Genomic DNA, 20,418 nt, shown 5'->3' on the forward strand with positions numbered 1-20,418 from the left:
AATAAAAAAAAAAAAACGACGTGGGGTCCCCCCCTCCCGAGCCTCTGTAACCCCTTGTCTCCCATGCAGGCTAGGATAGCCAGAATGCGGAGCCCCGGCCGACTGGGGCTTCGCACCCTGAGCTATACCAGCCCGCATGGTCCATGGTATGGGGGGGCTCTGGGGGGAGGGGCGGCCAAGCCCCCCCCCCCCCCGGAGCCTTTGTCCAATCCATGGACAAGGGGCTCTTCCCCACCTCCGGTGCCCCAGGAGGAGGTGGGGGCGACGACTCCCTGGGGGGGGGGGGGTTCATGGTGGCATCTGGGAGTCCCCTTTAAGAAGGGGACCCACAGATGCCCACCCCCCTCCCAGGAGAAATGAGTATAGGGGTGCAGGAGTACCCCTTACCCATTTCCACAAAGGGTTAAATGAAATAAAAACACAACCACGAGAAAAGTATTTTAATAATCTTAATTAACCACAAATACTTACCTGTACCTTTAAAAAAATGTTCCCACGCCAATATATCCTCGGAAATGATCCAACGAATAACAATATCCTCTTATCTTGCGATCTTCAATTAACTTGATTGAAGATCTCCCACGCCAATTAAAATACTATACCTTACAATGCGTCCTGCGTAGGGACGCATAGCACAGCTCCCGCTGTCCTCCCCGCCTCCTCACCTGTCACCCTCACCTAGCCTGGCACCTGGTGCACCCATGGGTGCACCTGGTGCACCCATGGGTGCACCGGGTGCCACCCTAGGTGAGGGTGACAGGTGCAGGCAGGTGGGGAGAGATCGCGGGAGCCAGCGATATACGTCCTGCACAGGACGCATCCTAAGGTATAGTAACCGGCTCATAAATGAGCCGGTTCTTTTTGTATTGAATCAAATGAATCGATTCATTTGATTCAATACAAAAAGAACCGGCTCATTTTCAGGTTCCTTTTGTATTGAATCAAATGAATCGATTCATTTGATTCAATACAAAAAGAACCGGCTCATTTTCAGGTTCTTTTTGTATTGAATCAAATGAATCGATTCATTTGATTCAATACAAAAAGAACCGGCTCATTTATGAGGCGGTTACTATACCTTAGGATGCGTCCTGTGCAGGACGTATAGCGCTGGCTCCCGCGATCTCTCCCCACCTGCCTGCACCTGTCACCCTCACCTAGGGTGGCACCCGGTGCACCCATGGGTGCACCAGGTGCCAGGCTAGGTGAGGGTGACAGGTGAGGAGGCGGGGAGGACAGCGGGAGCTAAGCCTGAAAGATAAATCGAATTTAAACCGAAATCGTGATCACCAAGATCACAATTTTGGAATCGTGAAAGCTGCAATTATCGTGATCACGTCATTTCCACATGGGGGAAGTTTGAAGAAGCTGCTTCAAACTTCCCCCAAAGTCCCGGCGCGTGCGGCCCGCAGCGTTGGACATACCTGCTGCACAATTCGAAACGCTGTCCGTCCTCTATAGCCGTCTGCCGGCTCTTGTGCTTGGCAAAATTCTGGGTTCCTGAATGTCACATGACATACAGGAAGTATACTATGCATTAGAGCCTGCAGGAGACAAAGTGGATAGACGGGCATCGCTGGACTCGTGCTGGAAGCCATGTCCAGAACTGATGCAGTTTGGGGACAGAGGAGGCACAGAGAGACACAGAGTGGGCACAGAGGCAGACACCTCCTGTGAGAGAGAAACAGAGCGGGCACAAAGACACAAAGGGGGCAAGAGAGAGACAGGGGGACAGAGGGAGAACAAACAGGCAAAAAGGGGGAACAAAGCTTGATTTGAAGGAAATCGTGAATCGAATCGAAATCGCAATTTTGGGCAGAAATCGCTCGATTCAATTTTTTCCTAAAATCGTTCAGGCCTAGCGGGAGCCGTGCTATGCGTCCCTACGCAGGACGCATTGTAAGGTATAGTATTTTAATTGGCGTGGGAGATCTTCAATCAAGTTAATTGAAGATCGCAAGATAAGAGGATATTGTTATTCGTTGGATCATTTCCGAGGATATATTGGCGTGGGAAAAAAAAATGACGTGGGGTCCCCCCTCCCGAGCCTCTGTAACCCCTTGTCTCCCATGCAGGCTGGGATAGCCAGAATGCGGAGCCCCGGCCGACTGGGGCTTCGCACCCTGAGCTATACCAGCCCGCATGGTCCATGGTATGGGGGGGCTCCGGGGGGGAGGGGCGGCCAAGCCTCCCCCTCCCCCCCCGGAGCCCCTTGTCCAATCCATGGACAAGGGGCTCTTCCCCGCCTCCCTTGCCCCAGGTGGAGGCGGGGGTGACGACTCCCTGGGGGGGTTCATGGTGGCATCTGGGAGTCCCCTTTAAGAAGGGGACCCCCAGATGCCCACCCCCCTCCCAGGAGAAATGAGTATAGGGGTGCAGGAGTACCCCTTACCCATTTCCACAAAGGGTTAAATGAAATAAAAACGCAACAACGAAAAAAGTCCTTTAATGTTCTAAATTAACCACAAATACTTACCTGTACCTTTAAGAAAAAATCCCACGCCAATCAGGTCCCACGACAGTATCCTCTATCTTGCGATCTTCTGATACATGTTGATTGAAGATCTCCGACGCCCCGACGCCACACACGCCGCCTCCGCCGCACTGCTCTCAGTTATACTAAGTATAGCTGAGAGTTGCGTCTATGCGTCTATACAGACGCATTAGCGCTAGCTGCCGCTGCCCTCCCTGCCTCCCCCCACCTGTCACCCTCACCCATGCTGGCACCCAATGCACCCATGGGTGCCAGCATGGGTGAGGGTGACAGGTGGGGGGAGGCAGGGAGGGCAGCGGCAGCTAGCGCTAATGCGTCTATATAGATGCATAGACGCAACTCTCAGCTATACTAAGTATAGCTGAGAACAAAAAGCATCTTTAAATTTTGGCTCCAAGGCTCCCCATTGGTTCCTTATCGACCAATGGGGATCCTCCTGATCCCCATTGGTCTGTTAAGGAACCAATGGGGACCATTGGAGCTAAAATTTAAAGGTGCTTTTTGCTCTTAGCTATACTAAGTATAGCTAAGAGCAGTGAGTGCGGCGGAGGCGGCGTGTGTGGCGTCGGGGCGGCGGAGATCTTCAATCAACATGTAACTGAAGGTCGCAAGATGGAGGATACTGTCGTGGGACCTAATTGACGTGGGATTTTTTTCTTAAAGGTACAGGTAAGTATTTCTGGTTAATTTAGAACATTAAAGGACTTTTCTCGTTGTTGTGTTTTTATTTCATTTAACCCTTTATGGAAATGGGTAAGGGGTACTCCTGCACCCCTATACTCATTTCTCCTGGGAGGGGGGCAGGCATCTGGGTTCCCCTTCTTAAAGGGGACTACCAGATGCCACCATGAACCCCCCCCCCAGGGAGTCGTCGCCCCCACCTCCTCCTGGGGCACCGGAGGTGGGGAAGAGCCCCTTGTCCATGGCATGGACAAGGGCTCCGGGGGGGAGGGGAAGGCTTGGCCGCCCCTCCCCCCCGAAGCCCCCCCCCATACCATGGACCATGCGGGCTGGTATAGCTCAGGGTGCGAAGCCCCAGTCGGCCAGGGCTCCGCATTCTGGCTATCCAAGCCTGCATGGGAGACAAGGGGTTACAGAGGCTCGGGAGGGGGGACCCCACGTCATTTTTTTCAAAACTTTTCCCACACTCTGAACATAACCCAAAAATTTTAATTTAAAAAAAAAAAATTTCAATTTTTTTTTTAAATATTGTTTCCCAGTATCTTTTTAACATATCCTGCAAGTTTGGTGTTGCTAGAATTTAAGGGGACTTTGCTATTAACTGCTAAAGTCGGCGGAAAAAGTTTCCACGGGAATGTCAGTACGCGATTTAAATAGTTACATTTCCTTTGAAGATTTAAGATCGATTTTCTCAAAAACTATAAGGTCTTTTTGAACAATTTTTTTTTCTTCGTGTTCCCACTATTTTTCTTAACATTCCCTACACATTTGGTGTTTCTGGCATTTAAAGGGGCTTTGCTATTAACCGCTAAAGTCGGCGGGCGTTTAATTTTCCCACGGTCAGAAGAAGAATATTCAAAATCGATTTTCTCAAAAACTATAAGGTGTTTTTGAAAAAAAATGTTTCCTCTTGTTCACAATTTTCTTCTTAACATTCCCTGCAAATTTGGTGTTTTTAGCTTTTAAGGGGGCTTTGCTATTAAACATTAAAGCCGGCGGGCAGATATTTTCAAAACGGCAGCAAAGCAAGGGTTAAAACGAAAATTATCGTTTGGGAGCAATACAAATATAAACGATAAATATCGTTTTTAAAGCCGGCGCCGTTTTTTAGCTGTCAAAAACGAAAAATAACTAGCGATAGTGGTTCTCTATGGGGCACCGTTTTTTAACTACGATAACTGGCGCCATTTTTAACGGACCCGAGATTCTGTTGATAGCTAAAGTACTAGTTTGATTGTGATTATCTGTTATGACTTTTGCCTGCCTTGACTACCCTCCTGAACTCTGATCTTGTACCTCGATATTTCTGATACTCTGTTGCCGATCCCCGGCTCGTTCCTAGACTCCGCCTCAGCCTCCTGATTCTGTACCTCGCTATTTCTGATACCCCGTTGCCGAACCCTGTCTGTACTTAGACTCCGCCTTTGTCTCCTGATCTTGTACTGTATCTGTCCGTGTGTGTACGACCTGGCCTGTCCGACCTCGAGAACCGACCTTACTGTTAGAGGCGGTTCCTCGCTCTGTTAGCGACCCTTCCTCCTGAGGGTCACTTTCAGACATCCTTCCTACTGTCAGTCTGACTCCTCCCGTCTTGGAGAGCTCAGGTCTGCGGAAGGAATCTGTCCAATACTCCTTGCTGCACTGAGGCCTAGTCCTCAAAGTGTTACTGTCACACCAAACACTACACTCTACTCAGGTGAACAGAGGTTAGCTAGTATATCGGTTTATCGGTGATACTGCAGATCACTTATAATCTGGTATATATCTGTATTCCCAGTGATACTGCAGATCACCGGTAATCAGATACTCTCTGTGCTCACCGATCGTTACAACACACACCTAGGAGTTCTGGCGCACCATGAGCTGGCTGGGTAGTCTGTACCTCTGTAGCCAAGTACAGTGGCTTGCAAAAGTATTCGGCCCCCTTGAATTTTTCCACATTTTGTCACATTACTGCCACAAACATGAATCAATTTTATTAGAATTCCACGTGAAAGACCAATACAAAGTGGTGTACACGTAAGAAGTGGAACGAAAATCATACATGATTCCAAACATTTTTAACAAATAAATAACTGCAAAGTGGGGTGTGCGGAATTATTCAGCCCCCTGAGTCAATACTTTGTAGAACCACCTTTTGCTGCAATTACAGCTGCCAGTCTTTTAGGGTATGTCTCTACCAGCTTTGCACATCTAGAGACTGAAATCCTTGCCCATTCTTCTTTGCAATACAGCTCCAGCTCAGTCAGATTAGATAGACAGCGTTTGTGAACAGCAGTTTTCAGATCTTGCCCCAGATTCCCGATTTGATTTAGATCTGGGCTTTGACTGGGCCATTCTAACACATGAAAATGTTTTGTTTTAATCCATTCCATTGTTGCCCTGGCTTTATGTTTAGGGTCGTTGTCCTGCTGGAAGGTGAATCTCCGCCCCAGTCTCAAGTCTTTTGCAGACTCCAAAAGGTTTTCTCCCAAGATTGCCCTGTATTTGGCTCCATCCATCTTCCCATCAACTCTGACCAGCTTCCCTGTCCCTGCTGAAGAGAAGCACCCCCAGAGCATGATGCTGCCCCCACCATATTTGACAGTGGGGATGGTGTGTTCAGAGTGATGTGCAGTGTTAGTTTTCCGCCACACATAGGGCTCGATTCACAAAGCGGTGCTAACCCAGTTAGAGACTTTAGGCGTGATAACCATTGCACCACGCTGGTGAAAAGCCAGTTTAGGCGTGATAAGTTTAGGCGTGATAAGTTTAGGCTTGATAAGTTTAGGCATGCTAAGTTTAGATAAGTTTAGATCGCACGCAAAGTCCCGCACGCAAAGCAGCGCCATTAAACTCTATGCGAAGTGCACCAAACTTTGCTAGCGCAAAACTTTTGATCAGCTGTACACTGCGGCGCTAACCCAGTTGGTGCTTAAACTTATCATGCCTAAACTTATCACACCTAAACTTATCACACCTAAACTTATCATGCCTAAACTGAGTTTAGGCATGATAAAGGGCTTTTCACCAGCGTGCTAACTGTTAGCACTGCTTTGTGAATCAGGCCCATAGGGCTCGATTTACAAAGCGGTGCTAACCCAGTTAGAGACTTTAGGCGTGATAACCATTGCACCATGCTGGTGAAAAGCCAGTTTAGGCGTGATAAGTTTAGGTGTGATAAGTTTAGGCATGCTAAGTTTAGATAAGTGTAGATAGCGTGCAAAGCCCCGCACGCAAAGCAGCGCCATTAAACTCTATGCGAAGTGCACCAGACTTTGCTAGTGCAAAACTTTTGATCAGCTGTGCATTGCGGTGCTAACGCAGTTGGTGCTTAAACTTATCATGCCTAAACTTATCATGCCTAAACTTATCACACCTAAACTTATCACACCTAAACTTATCATGCCTAAACTGAGTTTAGGCGTGATAAAGGGCTTTTCACCAGGGTGCTAACTGTTAGCACCGCTTTGTGAATCAGGCCCCTAGTGTTTAGCATTTTGGCCAAAAAATTCAATTTTGGTCTTATCTGACCAGAGCACCTTCTTCCACATGTTTGCTGTGTCCCCCACATGGCTTGTGGCAAACTGCAAACGGGACTTCTTATGCTTTTCTGTTAACAATGGCTTTCTTCTTGCCACTCTTCCATAAAGGCCAACTTTGTACAGTGCAAGACTAATAGTTTTCCTATAGACAAATTCCCCCACATGAACTGTAGATCTCTGCAGCTCGTCCAGAGTCACTATGGGCCTCTTGACTGCATTTCTGATCAGCGCTCTCCTTGTTCGGCCTGTGAGTTTAGGTGGATGGCCTTGTCTTGGTAGGTTTACAGTTGTGCCATACTCCTTCCATTTCTGAATGATCGCTTGAACAGAGCTCCATGGGAGGTTCAAGGCTTTGGAAATCTTTTTGTAGCCTAAGCCTGCTTTAAATTTCTCAATAACTTTATCCCTGACCTGTCTGGTGTGTTCTTTGGACTTCATGGTGTTGTTGCTCCCAATTTTCTCTTAGACAACCTCTGAGGCCGTCTCGGAGCAGCTGTATTTGTACTGACATTAGATTACACACAGGTGCATCCTATTTTGTCATTAGCACTCATCAGGCAATGTCTATGGGCAACTGACTGCACTCAGATCAAAGGGGGCTGAATAATTACGCACACCCCACTTTGCAGTTATTGATTTGTAAAAAATGTTTGGAATCATGTATGATTTTCGTTCCACTTCTCACGTGTACATCACTTTGTGTTGGTCTTTCACGTGGGATTCCAATAAAATGGATTCATGTTTGTGGCAGTAATGTGACAAAATGTGGAAAACTTCAAGGGGGCCGAATACTTTTGCAAGCCACTGTATGTATAGTATGTATGAAATGTTATATATTCTACATCCAAGTGCTGTCTTTTGAGTTATTTTTATGTGCCCTGAAACCACAATCCCACCACAAATAAAGTGCCTGATAAATAAGTGCTTTAACTACGGTAGTTTCACAAGTTTTGTGAATTTATGCTGGGCATACATGGCTCGATTCACCGCTCGATTCCGTAGGCGATGCTCCTATCATCCGCTCATTTTTCTTATCTTTTTCCATTGTGCTCAATGCAGAATCAAGCGGCGAAACGATTGGGAGGGAGATCGGATGTGTTGGAAATTATCCAAATGGCTCAAAAACGAACTGTGTATTCCCAGCATAACAATGGAAAACCATATACATGAACACTACATAAACACTTAGGATCAAATAGATTAGATGTTAGATTCGATATAAACATGCAATCTAATGCTAGGTATACACTATAGAATTTGTGGAAAATCAGGAAACTGATCAATGTCTTTCAGATATTGATGGTTTACCTGGTCTACCACTCAGTGCCCATAGATAATAAAGAATGTTTCTGCAGAAATCCTATTTTATATCAATCTCGTCCCAGAAACTGCAAGCTTTCTCCTGCCTGATGTGATAGAGAGCTATGGTAACCGTGATCACATACTGATGCTGTTAGCTGCTATCCCCCTCTGCACTCCCCTTAGCATTCACTGGAAAAAGAATGGGTATGTTTAATTTACATTTGATCCATATTTTGACCATAATATCGATCATAAATGTAATATGTTCAATAGATATGATATTCATAGAGAGACTAAAGTCTAAATCTATTAACGGTACTGATAAAGAAATGTCAACCAAATATTGGTTTTATATGCTCACTCTTAATTAATTTGATGCAGGAGGAACTACGTGCAGCACACAACGGATCGGATCCCTACGGGCAGGGGGAATAAAAAGAACAATGCACTCGGGGCTGATCGGTCGTCAGGGCTTGTTAATGTTGGGTTGGGAGATCTGCAATTAAATATCAGTTCTGCTATACCACTTCATTCTGGTATCTAGGGGGAACATGGCTGCCTAATTCTTATGTATTTGGGCGCATGGCTACCTTTTTGTTTTCTACTTGGGTTCAAATGGTTAATTAATTCTGGTGTATGGGGGGGGGGGGGGGCAGGGCCGGGTTCAAGCCACAATGGGGCCCTAGGACAAAATTACAGTAACCCAGGGGTCCCCTTCCCCCAGCATATTCACCCCCCAGGGCCCCTGAGCCAGCTGCTGTGCCCCCCATATCTCCCCCTTCAACTTTGTGTCCCCCAAGTGCGTGGGCCGTGCGCGCGTATGCTGACATGCGGTGGTGACAGGGGTGGGAGGAGAGGGGTTTGTGAGGGAGGCCTAGCGCCCGTTACGTTAACGGGCCTTAGGTCTAGTATTATATAAATGGCAGTGATCTCGCTGCTGCGATTGGTGATTAGCAGTGATCGCCAAATGCGCTACATGCAGCATTTTCTCACGATTTTAGAGCGATCGCGATTACAATGCTAAAAAAGCGCTACTCACGATCGCCCAAAAATTGCAAATGTACAGTGATTTGACCAGATTAATTGCGGTAAAATCACCAGCGCAAACCGCTAGCGCTAATCGTTAGCCTTTTCCGTTTGCAAGTAAGAGCAGGCCCTAACTGAGGACATCTTCAACAATGTCTGGGTACATCTGTGCACAGGCTGCAGTTTTGGGCCAAGAAGGCCAAGAACAGTAATATTGGCAATGGAAAATCTATGCCAAAAACAAACCCGCCAATGGAATATTTATAGAGTGATGATCTATCAGGATCTGCTTTATTCAAACCAATATTCCAGCAGATCACAAAGTATTAGATCACATACTGTTATCCCCAAACTCTCTGCTATTGTCACACTGGAAAAAACTTACCCGTATTATTATTATTATGGTCTACATCCAGATTGTCAAGGCTCATCGGTCACTGTAAGACAAAATCCCAGAGATTACTATGCTGTTTAATACCTGTGCTCGCTTTATAAATAGATATGGTCAATGAGATGCAAATAAAACCAGCTTGCATGCAAGTTTCATGCAAATGATATGAAGCTTGAAATTGGGCCAATTAAAATTGTCAGGAAGTTCATTAGACTGTCCCTGGCAGCATGCAGTTTACATTAAATTTGCGTTTAATACTGAATTATATGCATCACTTTGACCATCTCTATTAACAATTATAAATAATGACAATTGCAATAATATCTTTGGGTCGGCAGAAATAACACCTGGTCTCCCAGAATGCTCTGTCTGGAGAATTCGCTTAATGAACAGCTTAGGCTAAACATCACTGGGAGGGGGTGGGGCTAAATACCAATATACAGCAATATGTAGATATAGGAAGTGTTTCTGGTGCTGAATCCAGGATAATTAATGTAAAATTGGGTATCTTGAATAATTTTCCATATTCTACTTTATGTCCTTGAAGTTCTCCTTTAAAGTGAACCCGAGGTGAGAGTTATATGGGGGCTGCCATATTTATTTCCTTTTAAACAATTCCAATTGCCTGGCTGTCCTGCTAATAATCTGCCTCTAATACCTTTAGCCATAGCGGAAAATTGTTACTTACCTATCCGTAATTTTCCTTTCCCGATGCCTTATGTCATCACACAGATGGGTAGATGCTCCGCCCACTCTACCCCATAGGACGTAGTATACATAAATTAAACGTAAGACCCTGCCCCCACCAGTCCTGTCAACCTCGGAATCACCGAAGCTAACAAGAAGGGAGGGCATTGTGTGATGACATAAGGCATCGGGAAAGGAAAATTACGGATAGGTAAGTAACAATTTTCCGCTTTCCCAATGCCTATGTCATCACACGAATGGGATATAACTAGGAAATGAAGGGAGGGAAGTATATGCTTGTCACACAATTCTTTAATTATTTATTTATACAGAGGTTATATTCAGTACTGCTCTTCCAAACTCTGAGCAGTCACATCTAACCTATAATGGACTGAGCAGTCACATCTAACCTATAATGTTTCATGAAGGTATTGATTTTTGACCAGTTAGCAGCTTGGCAGATTTTTTCAGCCGGGACCCTATTCATTGCTGCCCAAGATGTTGAGACACTACGAGTGGAGTGTGCTACTATCTGTTCCGGTGGGCTCAATCCTGTTACTCTATAAGCAGTCTGGATTGCCTTCACCAACCAAGCAGCCACTGTCCTGGTGGAAGCTGGTTGACCCTTTTTATATCCTGTTGGGATAACCCAAAGTCTTTCCGTACTTCTAAAATCTCTGGTAGCCTGCAGATAAGCTCTTAAAGTTTCAGCAATGTCCAACGGATGTGTGGTCTCTGTATCCTCCTGTAGCAAAACAGGTAATGTCCAGTCCTGATTTAAGTGGTATGCTGTTGCGACCTTTGGCAGAAAGCTTTGAATAGGACGAAGTACTACCCGATCAGGAAAAAACGTTAAATATGGTTCTTCACATCCCAATGCTTGTATTTCCGACACCCTACGTGCTGAGGCCACTGCCACTAAGAATAGCGATCTTAATGTTTGATTCCACAAGGAACAATCTTGAATGGGAAAGAATGGTTTCCTTGATAATGCCTGTAGTACGAGTGGAAGGTCCCACTTTGGAAATAAATTTTTCCTTAGCGGTCTTAATTTTAATACACCTTTAATGAATTGCTTCAGTAGGGGATGGTTGCCCCATGGTGCACCTGTCAAGGCAGAGATGGCTGAGATGTGGCCCTTGATGGTATGACAGGCCAACCCCTTCTCAAGGCCCTTCTGCAGAAAAGATAGTACCTGATGAGGCTGGGGGCTCAGTGGGTCGAAACGTTCCTCTTCAGCAAACTCCAGGAATGTATTCCAAATACGTGAATAGGTTGCATTGGTTGATGGTCTTCTGGATTGTAACAGTGTCTGAATAACCGCCGGTGAACAGCCTAGTGCTTGAAACCTCTTCCCCTCAATATCCACGCCATAAGATTTAGTTTCCGAGGATCGGGATGATATATCGCCCCCTGCTGTAGCAAGTCCAGTCTGTTGGGGAGAGGAAGAGGAGACTGTAACTTCAAGTCCCAAAGCAGGGAAAACCAAGGCCTGTTCGGCCAGAATGGCAGTATTGCGATTAGTGTCACTCTCTCCCTCAGTAATCGTATTAGCAAGTGTGGAATCATCGCAATTGGAGGAAAGACATAGCCAATCCTGAATTTTCACGGAGCCGTTATTGCATCCGTCGCCACTGCCTGACTGCAGGGGTACCTGGAGATGAACCTGTTGCACTTTGAGTTTTTCGCCGTTGCCATTAGATCTATCTGTGGAAATTCGAACTGGTTGCAGATCCACAGATATACTTCCCGGGAAAGACTCCATTCGGAGTTGTCCATCTGATACCTGCTCAGATAATCCGCCTTTATGTTCTGAGGACCGGGGATATAAACTGCTGTTATATTCCACAAATTGTTCTCCGCAAACTGGAATATCTTTTCTGTCTGCAGTAATAAGTTTAGGCTCCTCGTACCACCCTGTCTCTTTATATACGAAACAGCCGTGCGATTGTCCATCCTCATCATTATTGATTTCCCTAGAATGAGATCTCGGAATTTGTATAACGCCTGAAGCGCTGCTTCCATTTTTAATAGGTTTGCAGGAGTCTGCTGCTGTGGGGTACTCCCTGTTCCCTGTACTGAATATGTTAGATAGTGAGCACCCCAACCCTTCTGGCTCGCATCTGATGTAAATATGGTCACTGGACCAGGTTGAATTAGATGACCTCTCCTGAGATTGGACTGTGTATTCCACCATTCCAAGCTGTGTTTCATCGGGGCTGTTATTCGAATAATCTGATCCATTTGACGTTTGTTCCACTGTTTGAGGAACCCCCACTGGAACGGACGAATATGCCACTGGGCCCATCTGACCATTGGTATGGTTGACGTGAGATAACCTATAAGACTGAGACACTGTCTTGCTGTTAGAGTTCTTCTGGGAAGTGTCTGTTGAACCCTCATTAACACTGTTAGTATCCTTTCTTCTGGTAGCACTAGCCTGTTCTCTTCGGTCTTGAACAGCGCCCCTAAAAATATCATATTTTGTGTGGGCAGCAGCTGGTTCTTGGTGAAGTTTATCTTCCATCCAAAGTTTTGAAGTGTCTCTAGGAGCGTATGTTTGTAAAGCAATAGTAATTCCTGATCCTGAGCCAGAAGCAGCAGGTCGTTCAGGTATTGGAACAGACGAAGTCCTTTGACTCTCAGGAATGCGACCACCGCCAACAGAACCTTCGAAAAATGTTCGTGGTGCCGTACTTATCCCGAATGGGAGACATGTAAATTGGAAATGCTGTGGACCTACAGCGAACCTTAGATATTTCTGAAAGTCCTGGTGTATGGGGACGTTTTCCAAGTCGACAGATATCATCCAATCCGATATCATAATTGATCTTGTGATGGTCTGAAGAGTTTCCATTTTGAATCTTCCAAGATGTATGCGCCTGTTTAGCTGTCTCAGGTCCAGAATCGAATCAATCCACAAGTCTCACCAGCACACCACAAGTTAAAGCGCACCTTTTATTGTGCCAGTTTCCACAATATTCCAACAATTGTTTCGGGGGCCACGCAGGGTAGCCACATGCCTTGATAAAGGGGGACCCTGCGTGGCCCCCGAAACAATTGTTGGAATATTGTGGAAACTGGCACAATAAAAGGTGCGCTTTAACTTGTGGTGTGCTGGTGAGACTTGTGGATTGATTCGATGTGTGGTACTGCCTATACCACGTCACCAAGCACCCCGGAAATCTGATGGTGGATGGTGTGCCTGCTTCATCTGGAAAATACAGGTCCAGAATCGGGCGCCAATCCCCCGACTTCTTGCGGACAAAGAACAGCGGGGAGTAAAAACCTCTCCCTGCTGACGCCTCTGGTACTGGAATTATCGCCTTCTTTAATAGTAACGTCTCGATGTACTGTTTGAGAATAAGTTTCTTCTCTTCCGACGTTGGAATCTTTGACGGGGGCAAAGTGGGATGGAGGTGTTTTTTCTGTGAACTTCCATCGATGGCCCTGCATTACTGTCCTCAGTACCCAGGGGTTGCTGATGTTGTCCGCCCACACTTGTCCGAAGTCCCTCAAGTCTGGGCGGAGACACCATCAAAAGGACTTCTGTTGTCCCTGAGAAGACGGTGTTGACCTCTGCCTGTTGATCTTATGTAGAGTCGGTTGAGAGCTTTGCCAATTTCTACGGTATTCACGTCCCGGTCTGTAGGAGCGCGTGTTGCGATACTTTGACTGCTGAAATCTAGACTGCTGGAAAGCCGGCTTTCTATTCTTCCTATCCTGGTGGATTAGCCCCGATCTTCCCCCTGTAACACGCTGGATGGCTGTATCCATCTCACTCCCAAATAGGTTCTTCCCGTCATATGGGATCTTGCACCAATCAATTTGCGAGGACGGATCGGCAGACCATGCTCTCAACCAAAGCGCTCTCTTAGCGACCACAGATTGTACCATGGATCTTGATGTACATCTGATTATATCCACAGCCGCCTCTCCCATGAAATCGGCAGTGAGTTTAAGATCGTCCAAGGCAGCTATTATAGTGTCTCTTTCCACGCCATTACGAAGAGCTTCTTCAATATCCGCGGTCCAGGATTTCAAAGCCTTAGCTATTGAAGTGAGAGCCACCGCAGGTCTGGTGGCCCCACCAGAACTTGTATAGATTTTCTTCAATTCAGAGTCTATCTTTCTATCTAACGCATCCTTAAAGAATGCTGCATTCTCTCTGGGTAGTGTCGAGGGCTTAGCAAGTCTTGCCACTGATGCGTCCACTATTGGAGGGTTATCTAACGGCCTCGCCTTTTCCTCCCTGATCGGGTATAGTTTATTTAGCCAATTACTCAACGGGGGTCTCTTGTCAATTTTGTCCCATTCTTCATTGATCACTTCCGCTATTTCGTCCATAAATGGAAAGGGGGTGCACTTCTTTAAGTGTGAATAGTACTCCTTTTTCTTCGGCCTTTCTGAGCCGTCCTCATCCTCCGTATCTTGCCACTGTATGGCTTCTCTGACCGAGCATACGTAGGGCTCTACCACAGTAAAGTCAAACCCTACAGCTTGAAAATCATCCTCTATCGGTATTGGCTGTTGTTGTGAACTTGATGGCTGAGGTGGTAAAGAAGCTACATATTCCCTCATTGAATCCTGGACTGCCGTCTTAATTAGTTGAGACACATCCATAGGTGTTTGTTGTGGTTCTGATGACATCTCTGAAAAGCATTTTTGACACACAGTCTTTCCTGGTAATACGTCTCTATCACAAGCCCAACATCTCTTGCTTCTTCGAGTTGGAGAGCCTGATCTGTGTGTATGAGGTGATCGACTCCTCTCTCGGTCGTGGTAGTATTCCGGATTGTGTTTCCGCGACCTTGATCTGCTTCGAGACTTCTTGCTCTTGTTACGATGCTTCCTAGGGCTGACCAAAAGAGAAAAAATTGTTATTAGTTTGCGCTCAGTGTTGCGGGCAAGAACCTACCTGAATACCCCCTACCTTTCTGCCCGGGGCTGGTTTGAGGTCGTGGCTGTGGAATCCATAGGCTCAGCTGAATTAGCTGTAAGGAAGAGATGAAACAATGTATAGTCTAGACAGAGTCAGAGGAAAAAGAAAAAATATAGAAAGGCTACCGCACTGCTCTCGGATGGTCATACCTGGTACCTCCTGGTGAATAATCTGCACATCCTCCTCCACAACAGGCAGTTGCTCCGCAGTGCTCATGTTGACTCCAATTCTGGATGGTCAGGTTAGAAGTGTGCCAGCACCTGTAGAGTGCTGTCGCATAAGGTGAGTGCGCCAAAGCTGAGTGGCCGGGTGGGGAGCAGGAGCCGACGTACAGACTTCCGCATTGCCTGCTGACAGCGCGAAGAACGCCACGCCGCAGGTTTAAATCTCTTCCGGCTTCCTCCCCGCCTCTCCAGCGACTTCCGGCCAATGAACGTGGCCGGCGTGACGTCACATCCGGCGGAACTCTAGGCCTAGGAGATGTGGAATGCAGGCGCCGACCAATGGAGCGCACGCAATCCGAGAGAAGGGACAGAGGAAGGATTCCACAGCCTAAAAGATACCGCTATTAGCGGAAAACCAGGTACTAACTTTAGACACTGACTCCAGCCGTTTAGACTGTACAGGTACACGCCCAGCCCGCAGTACTCCAGCAAACTGTCAGGCTCACCCCCAGCTAATTTATAGCCTTATAGGGGGGGACTGGCCGAGGCCACCAATCCATAAACGCTGTAAAAACAGCGGATAGGGGGTAAAAATAAAAAGATATTCCAAACTGGATCTAGAAAGACCTAAAAAAAAAAAAAAAAAACCTACGTCCCTGAGGTGAGCTCCGAGGACAAAAGACTGTGGGGGCAGGGTCTTACGTTTAATTTATGTATACTACGTCCTATGGGGTAGAGTGGGCGGGGCATCTACCCATTCGTGTGATGACATAGGCATTGGGAAAGACCCTGTCCTGAACAAGCATGCAGCAGATCAGGTGTTTCTGACATTGTCAGATCTGACAAGATTAGCTGCATGCTTGTTTATGGTGTGATTCAGCCACTATTACAGCCAAATACAGTAGATCAGCAGGACAGTCAGGCAAGTCAACTGGTATTGTTTAAAAGGTAACAAATATGGCAGCCTCCATATCACTCTCACCTTGGGTTCACTTTAAGATATAAAACTTTTACAGACATATTTGCTACACAAAGGTGCCCGTACATTTAGGCTACATTTCCGTCTGTGCAATTTTACTTCAAAATTACGGAACAAAAATGTGCATTAGTATGAAAACCAATTATTGTGAATTGGTCGTTTCTATTTCATACAAATGTTTGTTTGCAATCGTATGCAAGAAAAAACTGACAGCCTGTTGCAGTTTTTTTGCTTTCTGTCCGTACGATGCAAAAAATCACATACAATGTTATGTTGTCACTAGGCAGAATATGTAACATAGCTACTTCCAACTGTCCCTCTTCTAGGGCCATGTCCCTCTGTCCCTCTTTGGGAGCCATGTCCCTCTGTCCCTCTTTCAGGACTGATGTACAGATCTATGTAAATATATGTATTTTTCAATTGAAAAAGTGTTTTATTGACTCCAAACTTTATTCCCATCCTTTAAATTGATATATTTCTTAATTTTGAATGTCAATATGAATGAAAATGAACCAGGATAGAGTGGACCAGTGTGTTTTTTTATTATTAAAAAAACACATTTTTCTTGTGAGATCTATATAATATTTCTGCTCCTCTCACCCATGGAAATTTCTCAGTTTTTAGCCAATTGCCGCCCCTCCGTCCCCCTCCATGGCAACGGAACACATCGTTAGCCTGAAGGCTACAGATATGTCTCTACAGCACTGGTCCCCAAACTGTAGCCCAAGCGAGAACAAGCTCCTCAGTTGCTGGAGGAGCTTGTTCTCATTCCCACTGGGGGCCGGGCCCAACTTGAACTGGCAGGTGGGAGGATCAATCAAAGGCCAGCAGTAGCTGTTAAAAGGGCGCCCATGGCTGGCCACCTGAGACTCTAGCCCCTGATAAGTCACGTTACTGAGTGACAAAATCAATAGGGAGGAGTCCCAGACGGCGCCGCAGATGAACGCAGGAACGCTGCTGTGATAGACTGGAGGATAGTGGGAACGAGGCCGAGCGGTTATACCGGGAAGCCGCGCGAGGGAGAGCCCGCTAGCAAAACTCTAAGCTTGTCACAAGATGCAGCCAAATGTGAGTGGATTATTTGAATACATTTTAAAGTCTTAAAGGCATATTGCGCTATGATCACTGTTACTGTTCTGAGGTAAATCACTGGTGTGACATGACAAGAGGAAGAGAGTACAGCAAGTGATACCGGTCGAGTGGCGAGGGGAGCACAGTGAATGCCCCGCAGGTCTGAGCAGGCTACTGTAGGGGTAGCCCAGCTGACTCGGTGAGTCTTGTACAATACGGGTGTCAGTGGAGGTTTACTCATGTAAAGTTGTAGTGAACCAACTTTTTCACCAAACCCCCGTTTAGTACATTTTAGCAGGACTTTGCTGTACATATACTCTCTGATTTACCTCCATATACAGTTTTTTTTAAAAAAAAGTGTGGGTTTGATATTATAGGGCCCTTAAATTGGTGTGAGCGCTTGAATAATAATATAAGATTGTTTCTCGATCCCCGACATTTCTCACGTGTGTACTTAGTGTTAGGAGAAGATGGGGAGGTACACACACGTGTCACCCATGAGAGTGGAATTCCCATGGGTGAGGGGAACAGAAATAACATTGCAATTGGTCCTGCTCAGGTGTTGGGGGTTGTTAAGGAACTAGCATGATGGATCTTTAACGACCCCTGAGCAGGATCAATCGAAGCCACTATACACAGTGAACGATCAATAGCTGAAACTGTCGTTCTCTGAAGCGTGTATGTGTGTATGTAGCTTTAGTGTTAGGAGTAGGTAGGGGGTAGCTAGTGTTAGAAGTAAGTGGGGGGTAGTTAGTGGTAGGAGTAGGTATGGGGTAGCTAGTGTTAGGAGTAGGTAGGGGGTAGCTAGTGTTAGGAGTAAGTGGGGGTATTTAGTGTTAGGAGTAGGTAGGGGGTAGCTAGTGTTAAGAGTAAGTGGGGGTAGTTAGTGTTAGGAGTAGGTAGGGGGTAGTTAGTGTTAGGAGTAGGTAGGGGGTAGCTAGTGTTAAGAGTAAGTGGGGAGTAGCTAGTGTTAGGAGTAGGTAGGGGGTAGTTAGTGTTAGGAGTAGGTAGGGGGTATTTAGTGTTAGGAGTAGGTAGGGGGTAGCTAGTGTTAGGAGTAGGTAGGGGGTAGCTAGTGTTAGGGGTAGGTAGGGGGTAGCTAGGGTTAGGAGTAAGTGGGGGGTAGTTAGTGTTAGGAGTAGGTAGGGGATAGCTAGTGTTAGGAGTAGGTAGGGGGTAGCTAGTGTTAGGAGTAAGTGGGGGGTAGTTAGTGTTAGGAGTAGGTAGGGGATAGTTAGTGTTAGGAGTAGGTAGGGGGTAGCTAGTGTTAAGAGTAAGTGGGAAGTAGCTAGTGTTAGGAGTAGGTAGGGGGTAGTTAGTGTTAAGAGTAGGTAGGGGGTATTTAGTGTTAGGAATAGGTAGGGAGTAGCTAGTGTTAGGAGTAGGTAGGGGGTAGCTAGTGTTAGGGGTAGGTAGGGGGTAGCTAGGGTTAGGAGTAAGTGGGGGGTAGTTAGTGTTAGGAGTAGGTAGGGGGTAGCTAGTGTTAGGAGTAGGTAGGGGGTAGCTAGTGTTAGGAGTAAGTGGGGGGTAGTTAGTGTTAGGAGTAGGTAGGGGGAGTTAGTGTTTGGAGTACGTAGGGGTAGTTAGTGTTAGGAGTAGGTAGGGGAGTTATTGTTTGGAGTAGGTAGGGGGTGGTGAGTAATTGGGGGTAGTAAGTGTTAGGAGTAGGTAGGGGGTAGCTAGTGTTAGGAGTAGCCATACACTTGAGAGGGATTTACTCGGCACCCAGTAGTTGGAGGCGGAGGGTTAAATCCACACACACCACAGTGTTGCTCACAGTTCAGTTACTCACCCCAAACTACCAGTATGGTATGGATCTTGATTAGCCACGGGGCGTGCAGCCGGCCAAATAGCAGAAACACGTGAATTCAACTTGGTACCAAAAAGTTCGTCCAGGTACTGTCCCTTTAAAGGCTTTATTCAAACCACTGCCATATCCATAATACAATGCAGTCCCATACATACAATTGCGCAGGGTACATCTAACCTGTGGGTTTGAGGTGATGGGGAAGACGGTGACCAGGGGATGCACCACTCTACAACACAGGTTAGATGTATCCTGCACAATTGTATGTATGGGACTGCATTGTATTAGGCAAAAATTTTAACTGTTGCAAAAACCGTGGTTTGAATAAAGTCTTTAAAGGGACAGTGCCTGGACAAACTTTTTGGTACTAAGTGTTAGGAGTAGGTAGGGAGTAGTTAGTGTTAGGAGTAGGTAGGGGGTTAGTTAGTGTTAGGAGTAGGTAGGGAGTAGTTAGTGTTAGGTGTAGGTGAAAGGTGCTTAGTGTTAGGAGTAGATGGGATGTGGTTTGAATATCGGTATAATAAACAATATATTGCAATCGGGGATATAAGAATATTGGTAAAATTGCCTATACTTCCCCTCTGGTGTTTCTTGTTTCTGTTGCACTGTACCAAATGAGCATGCACCAGTATTGGTGATGTTTTCAAAACTGCTCATCAGTTGCATGTATTTTCACTTGTGAAAGAAACAGAAAAGAGGATCTGACAAAAATGGCTGCACCTCCAGCTGTTATAAAGGTAGATAATCACAGTGATCAAATCTGATAGATAATAACCCAAGCTTCCCCCTAGTAACTACGTCCCTGCAAAATGGCATAACTCCTTGCAGGGGCATAGCTGCCTTGTCTCTCCCCACCGCGCGTTCCCACTCACACACCCCCACGTGCGCTCGTTACCACTGCCAATAATTAGCCGCTAGATCAATGAATGTGAACACTATTCTCATTCATTGATCTAAGTCCCTGTGCGAATGAACGCAGCTGTCCATGAGACGCCGCCGTCATTCACAAAGACCGTCCACGCATTACTTCCTCTTTGCGTAGTAATACTAAGGAAGTTAGGCGCGAGGACATCTTGTGGCCAGATAGTAAAATTACATTTACATTTTTTTTCAATAAAAGACCTGTTTTGACATTATTTTTACATTTTAAATTAACCCCTGACCTCTCTCACTCCTCAATAGTTACCCCCTAAAAATGTTTGACATTTTTTTTTTAAATTACAACAAAAAAATAAAAATACATAAATAGTTAACTTAGGGACTGAACTTTTTTTAAATATGTATGTCAAGAGGGTATATTACTATTACTTTATACATTTTGGGCTTGTAATTAGTGATGGACGCAAAACT

At 46.0% G+C, this 20,418-nt stretch overlaps 2 protein-coding genes across 6 annotated transcripts in view; one reads left to right on the forward strand and one right to left on the reverse strand.

Annotated features, from left to right (window-relative positions):
* Window positions 1-20,418, forward strand: part of LOC137541345 (VID27-like protein) — a 353,729-nt gene that overhangs the window by 128,840 nt on the left and 204,471 nt on the right. The gene's annotated exons all lie outside the window — the stretch shown is intronic.
* Window positions 1-20,418, reverse strand: part of LOC137540826 (uncharacterized) — a 111,530-nt gene that overhangs the window by 21,415 nt on the left and 69,697 nt on the right. For all 5 annotated transcript variants that reach the window (XM_068261991.1, XM_068261990.1, XM_068261992.1 and 2 more), the window contains one exon: window positions 9,413-9,464. In XM_068261991.1, coding sequence (XP_068118092.1) covers window positions 9,413-9,458 — 46 coding nt within the window. In that variant the 5' untranslated portion in view covers window positions 9,459-9,464. The remainder of the gene's footprint in view (window positions 1-9,412; window positions 9,465-20,418) is intronic.

The sequence above is a fragment of the Hyperolius riggenbachi genome, chromosome 12, assembly GCF_040937935.1.
Source record: "Hyperolius riggenbachi isolate aHypRig1 chromosome 12, aHypRig1.pri, whole genome shotgun sequence".
NCBI classification, from domain to species: Eukaryota; Metazoa; Chordata; class Amphibia; order Anura; family Hyperoliidae; genus Hyperolius; species Hyperolius riggenbachi.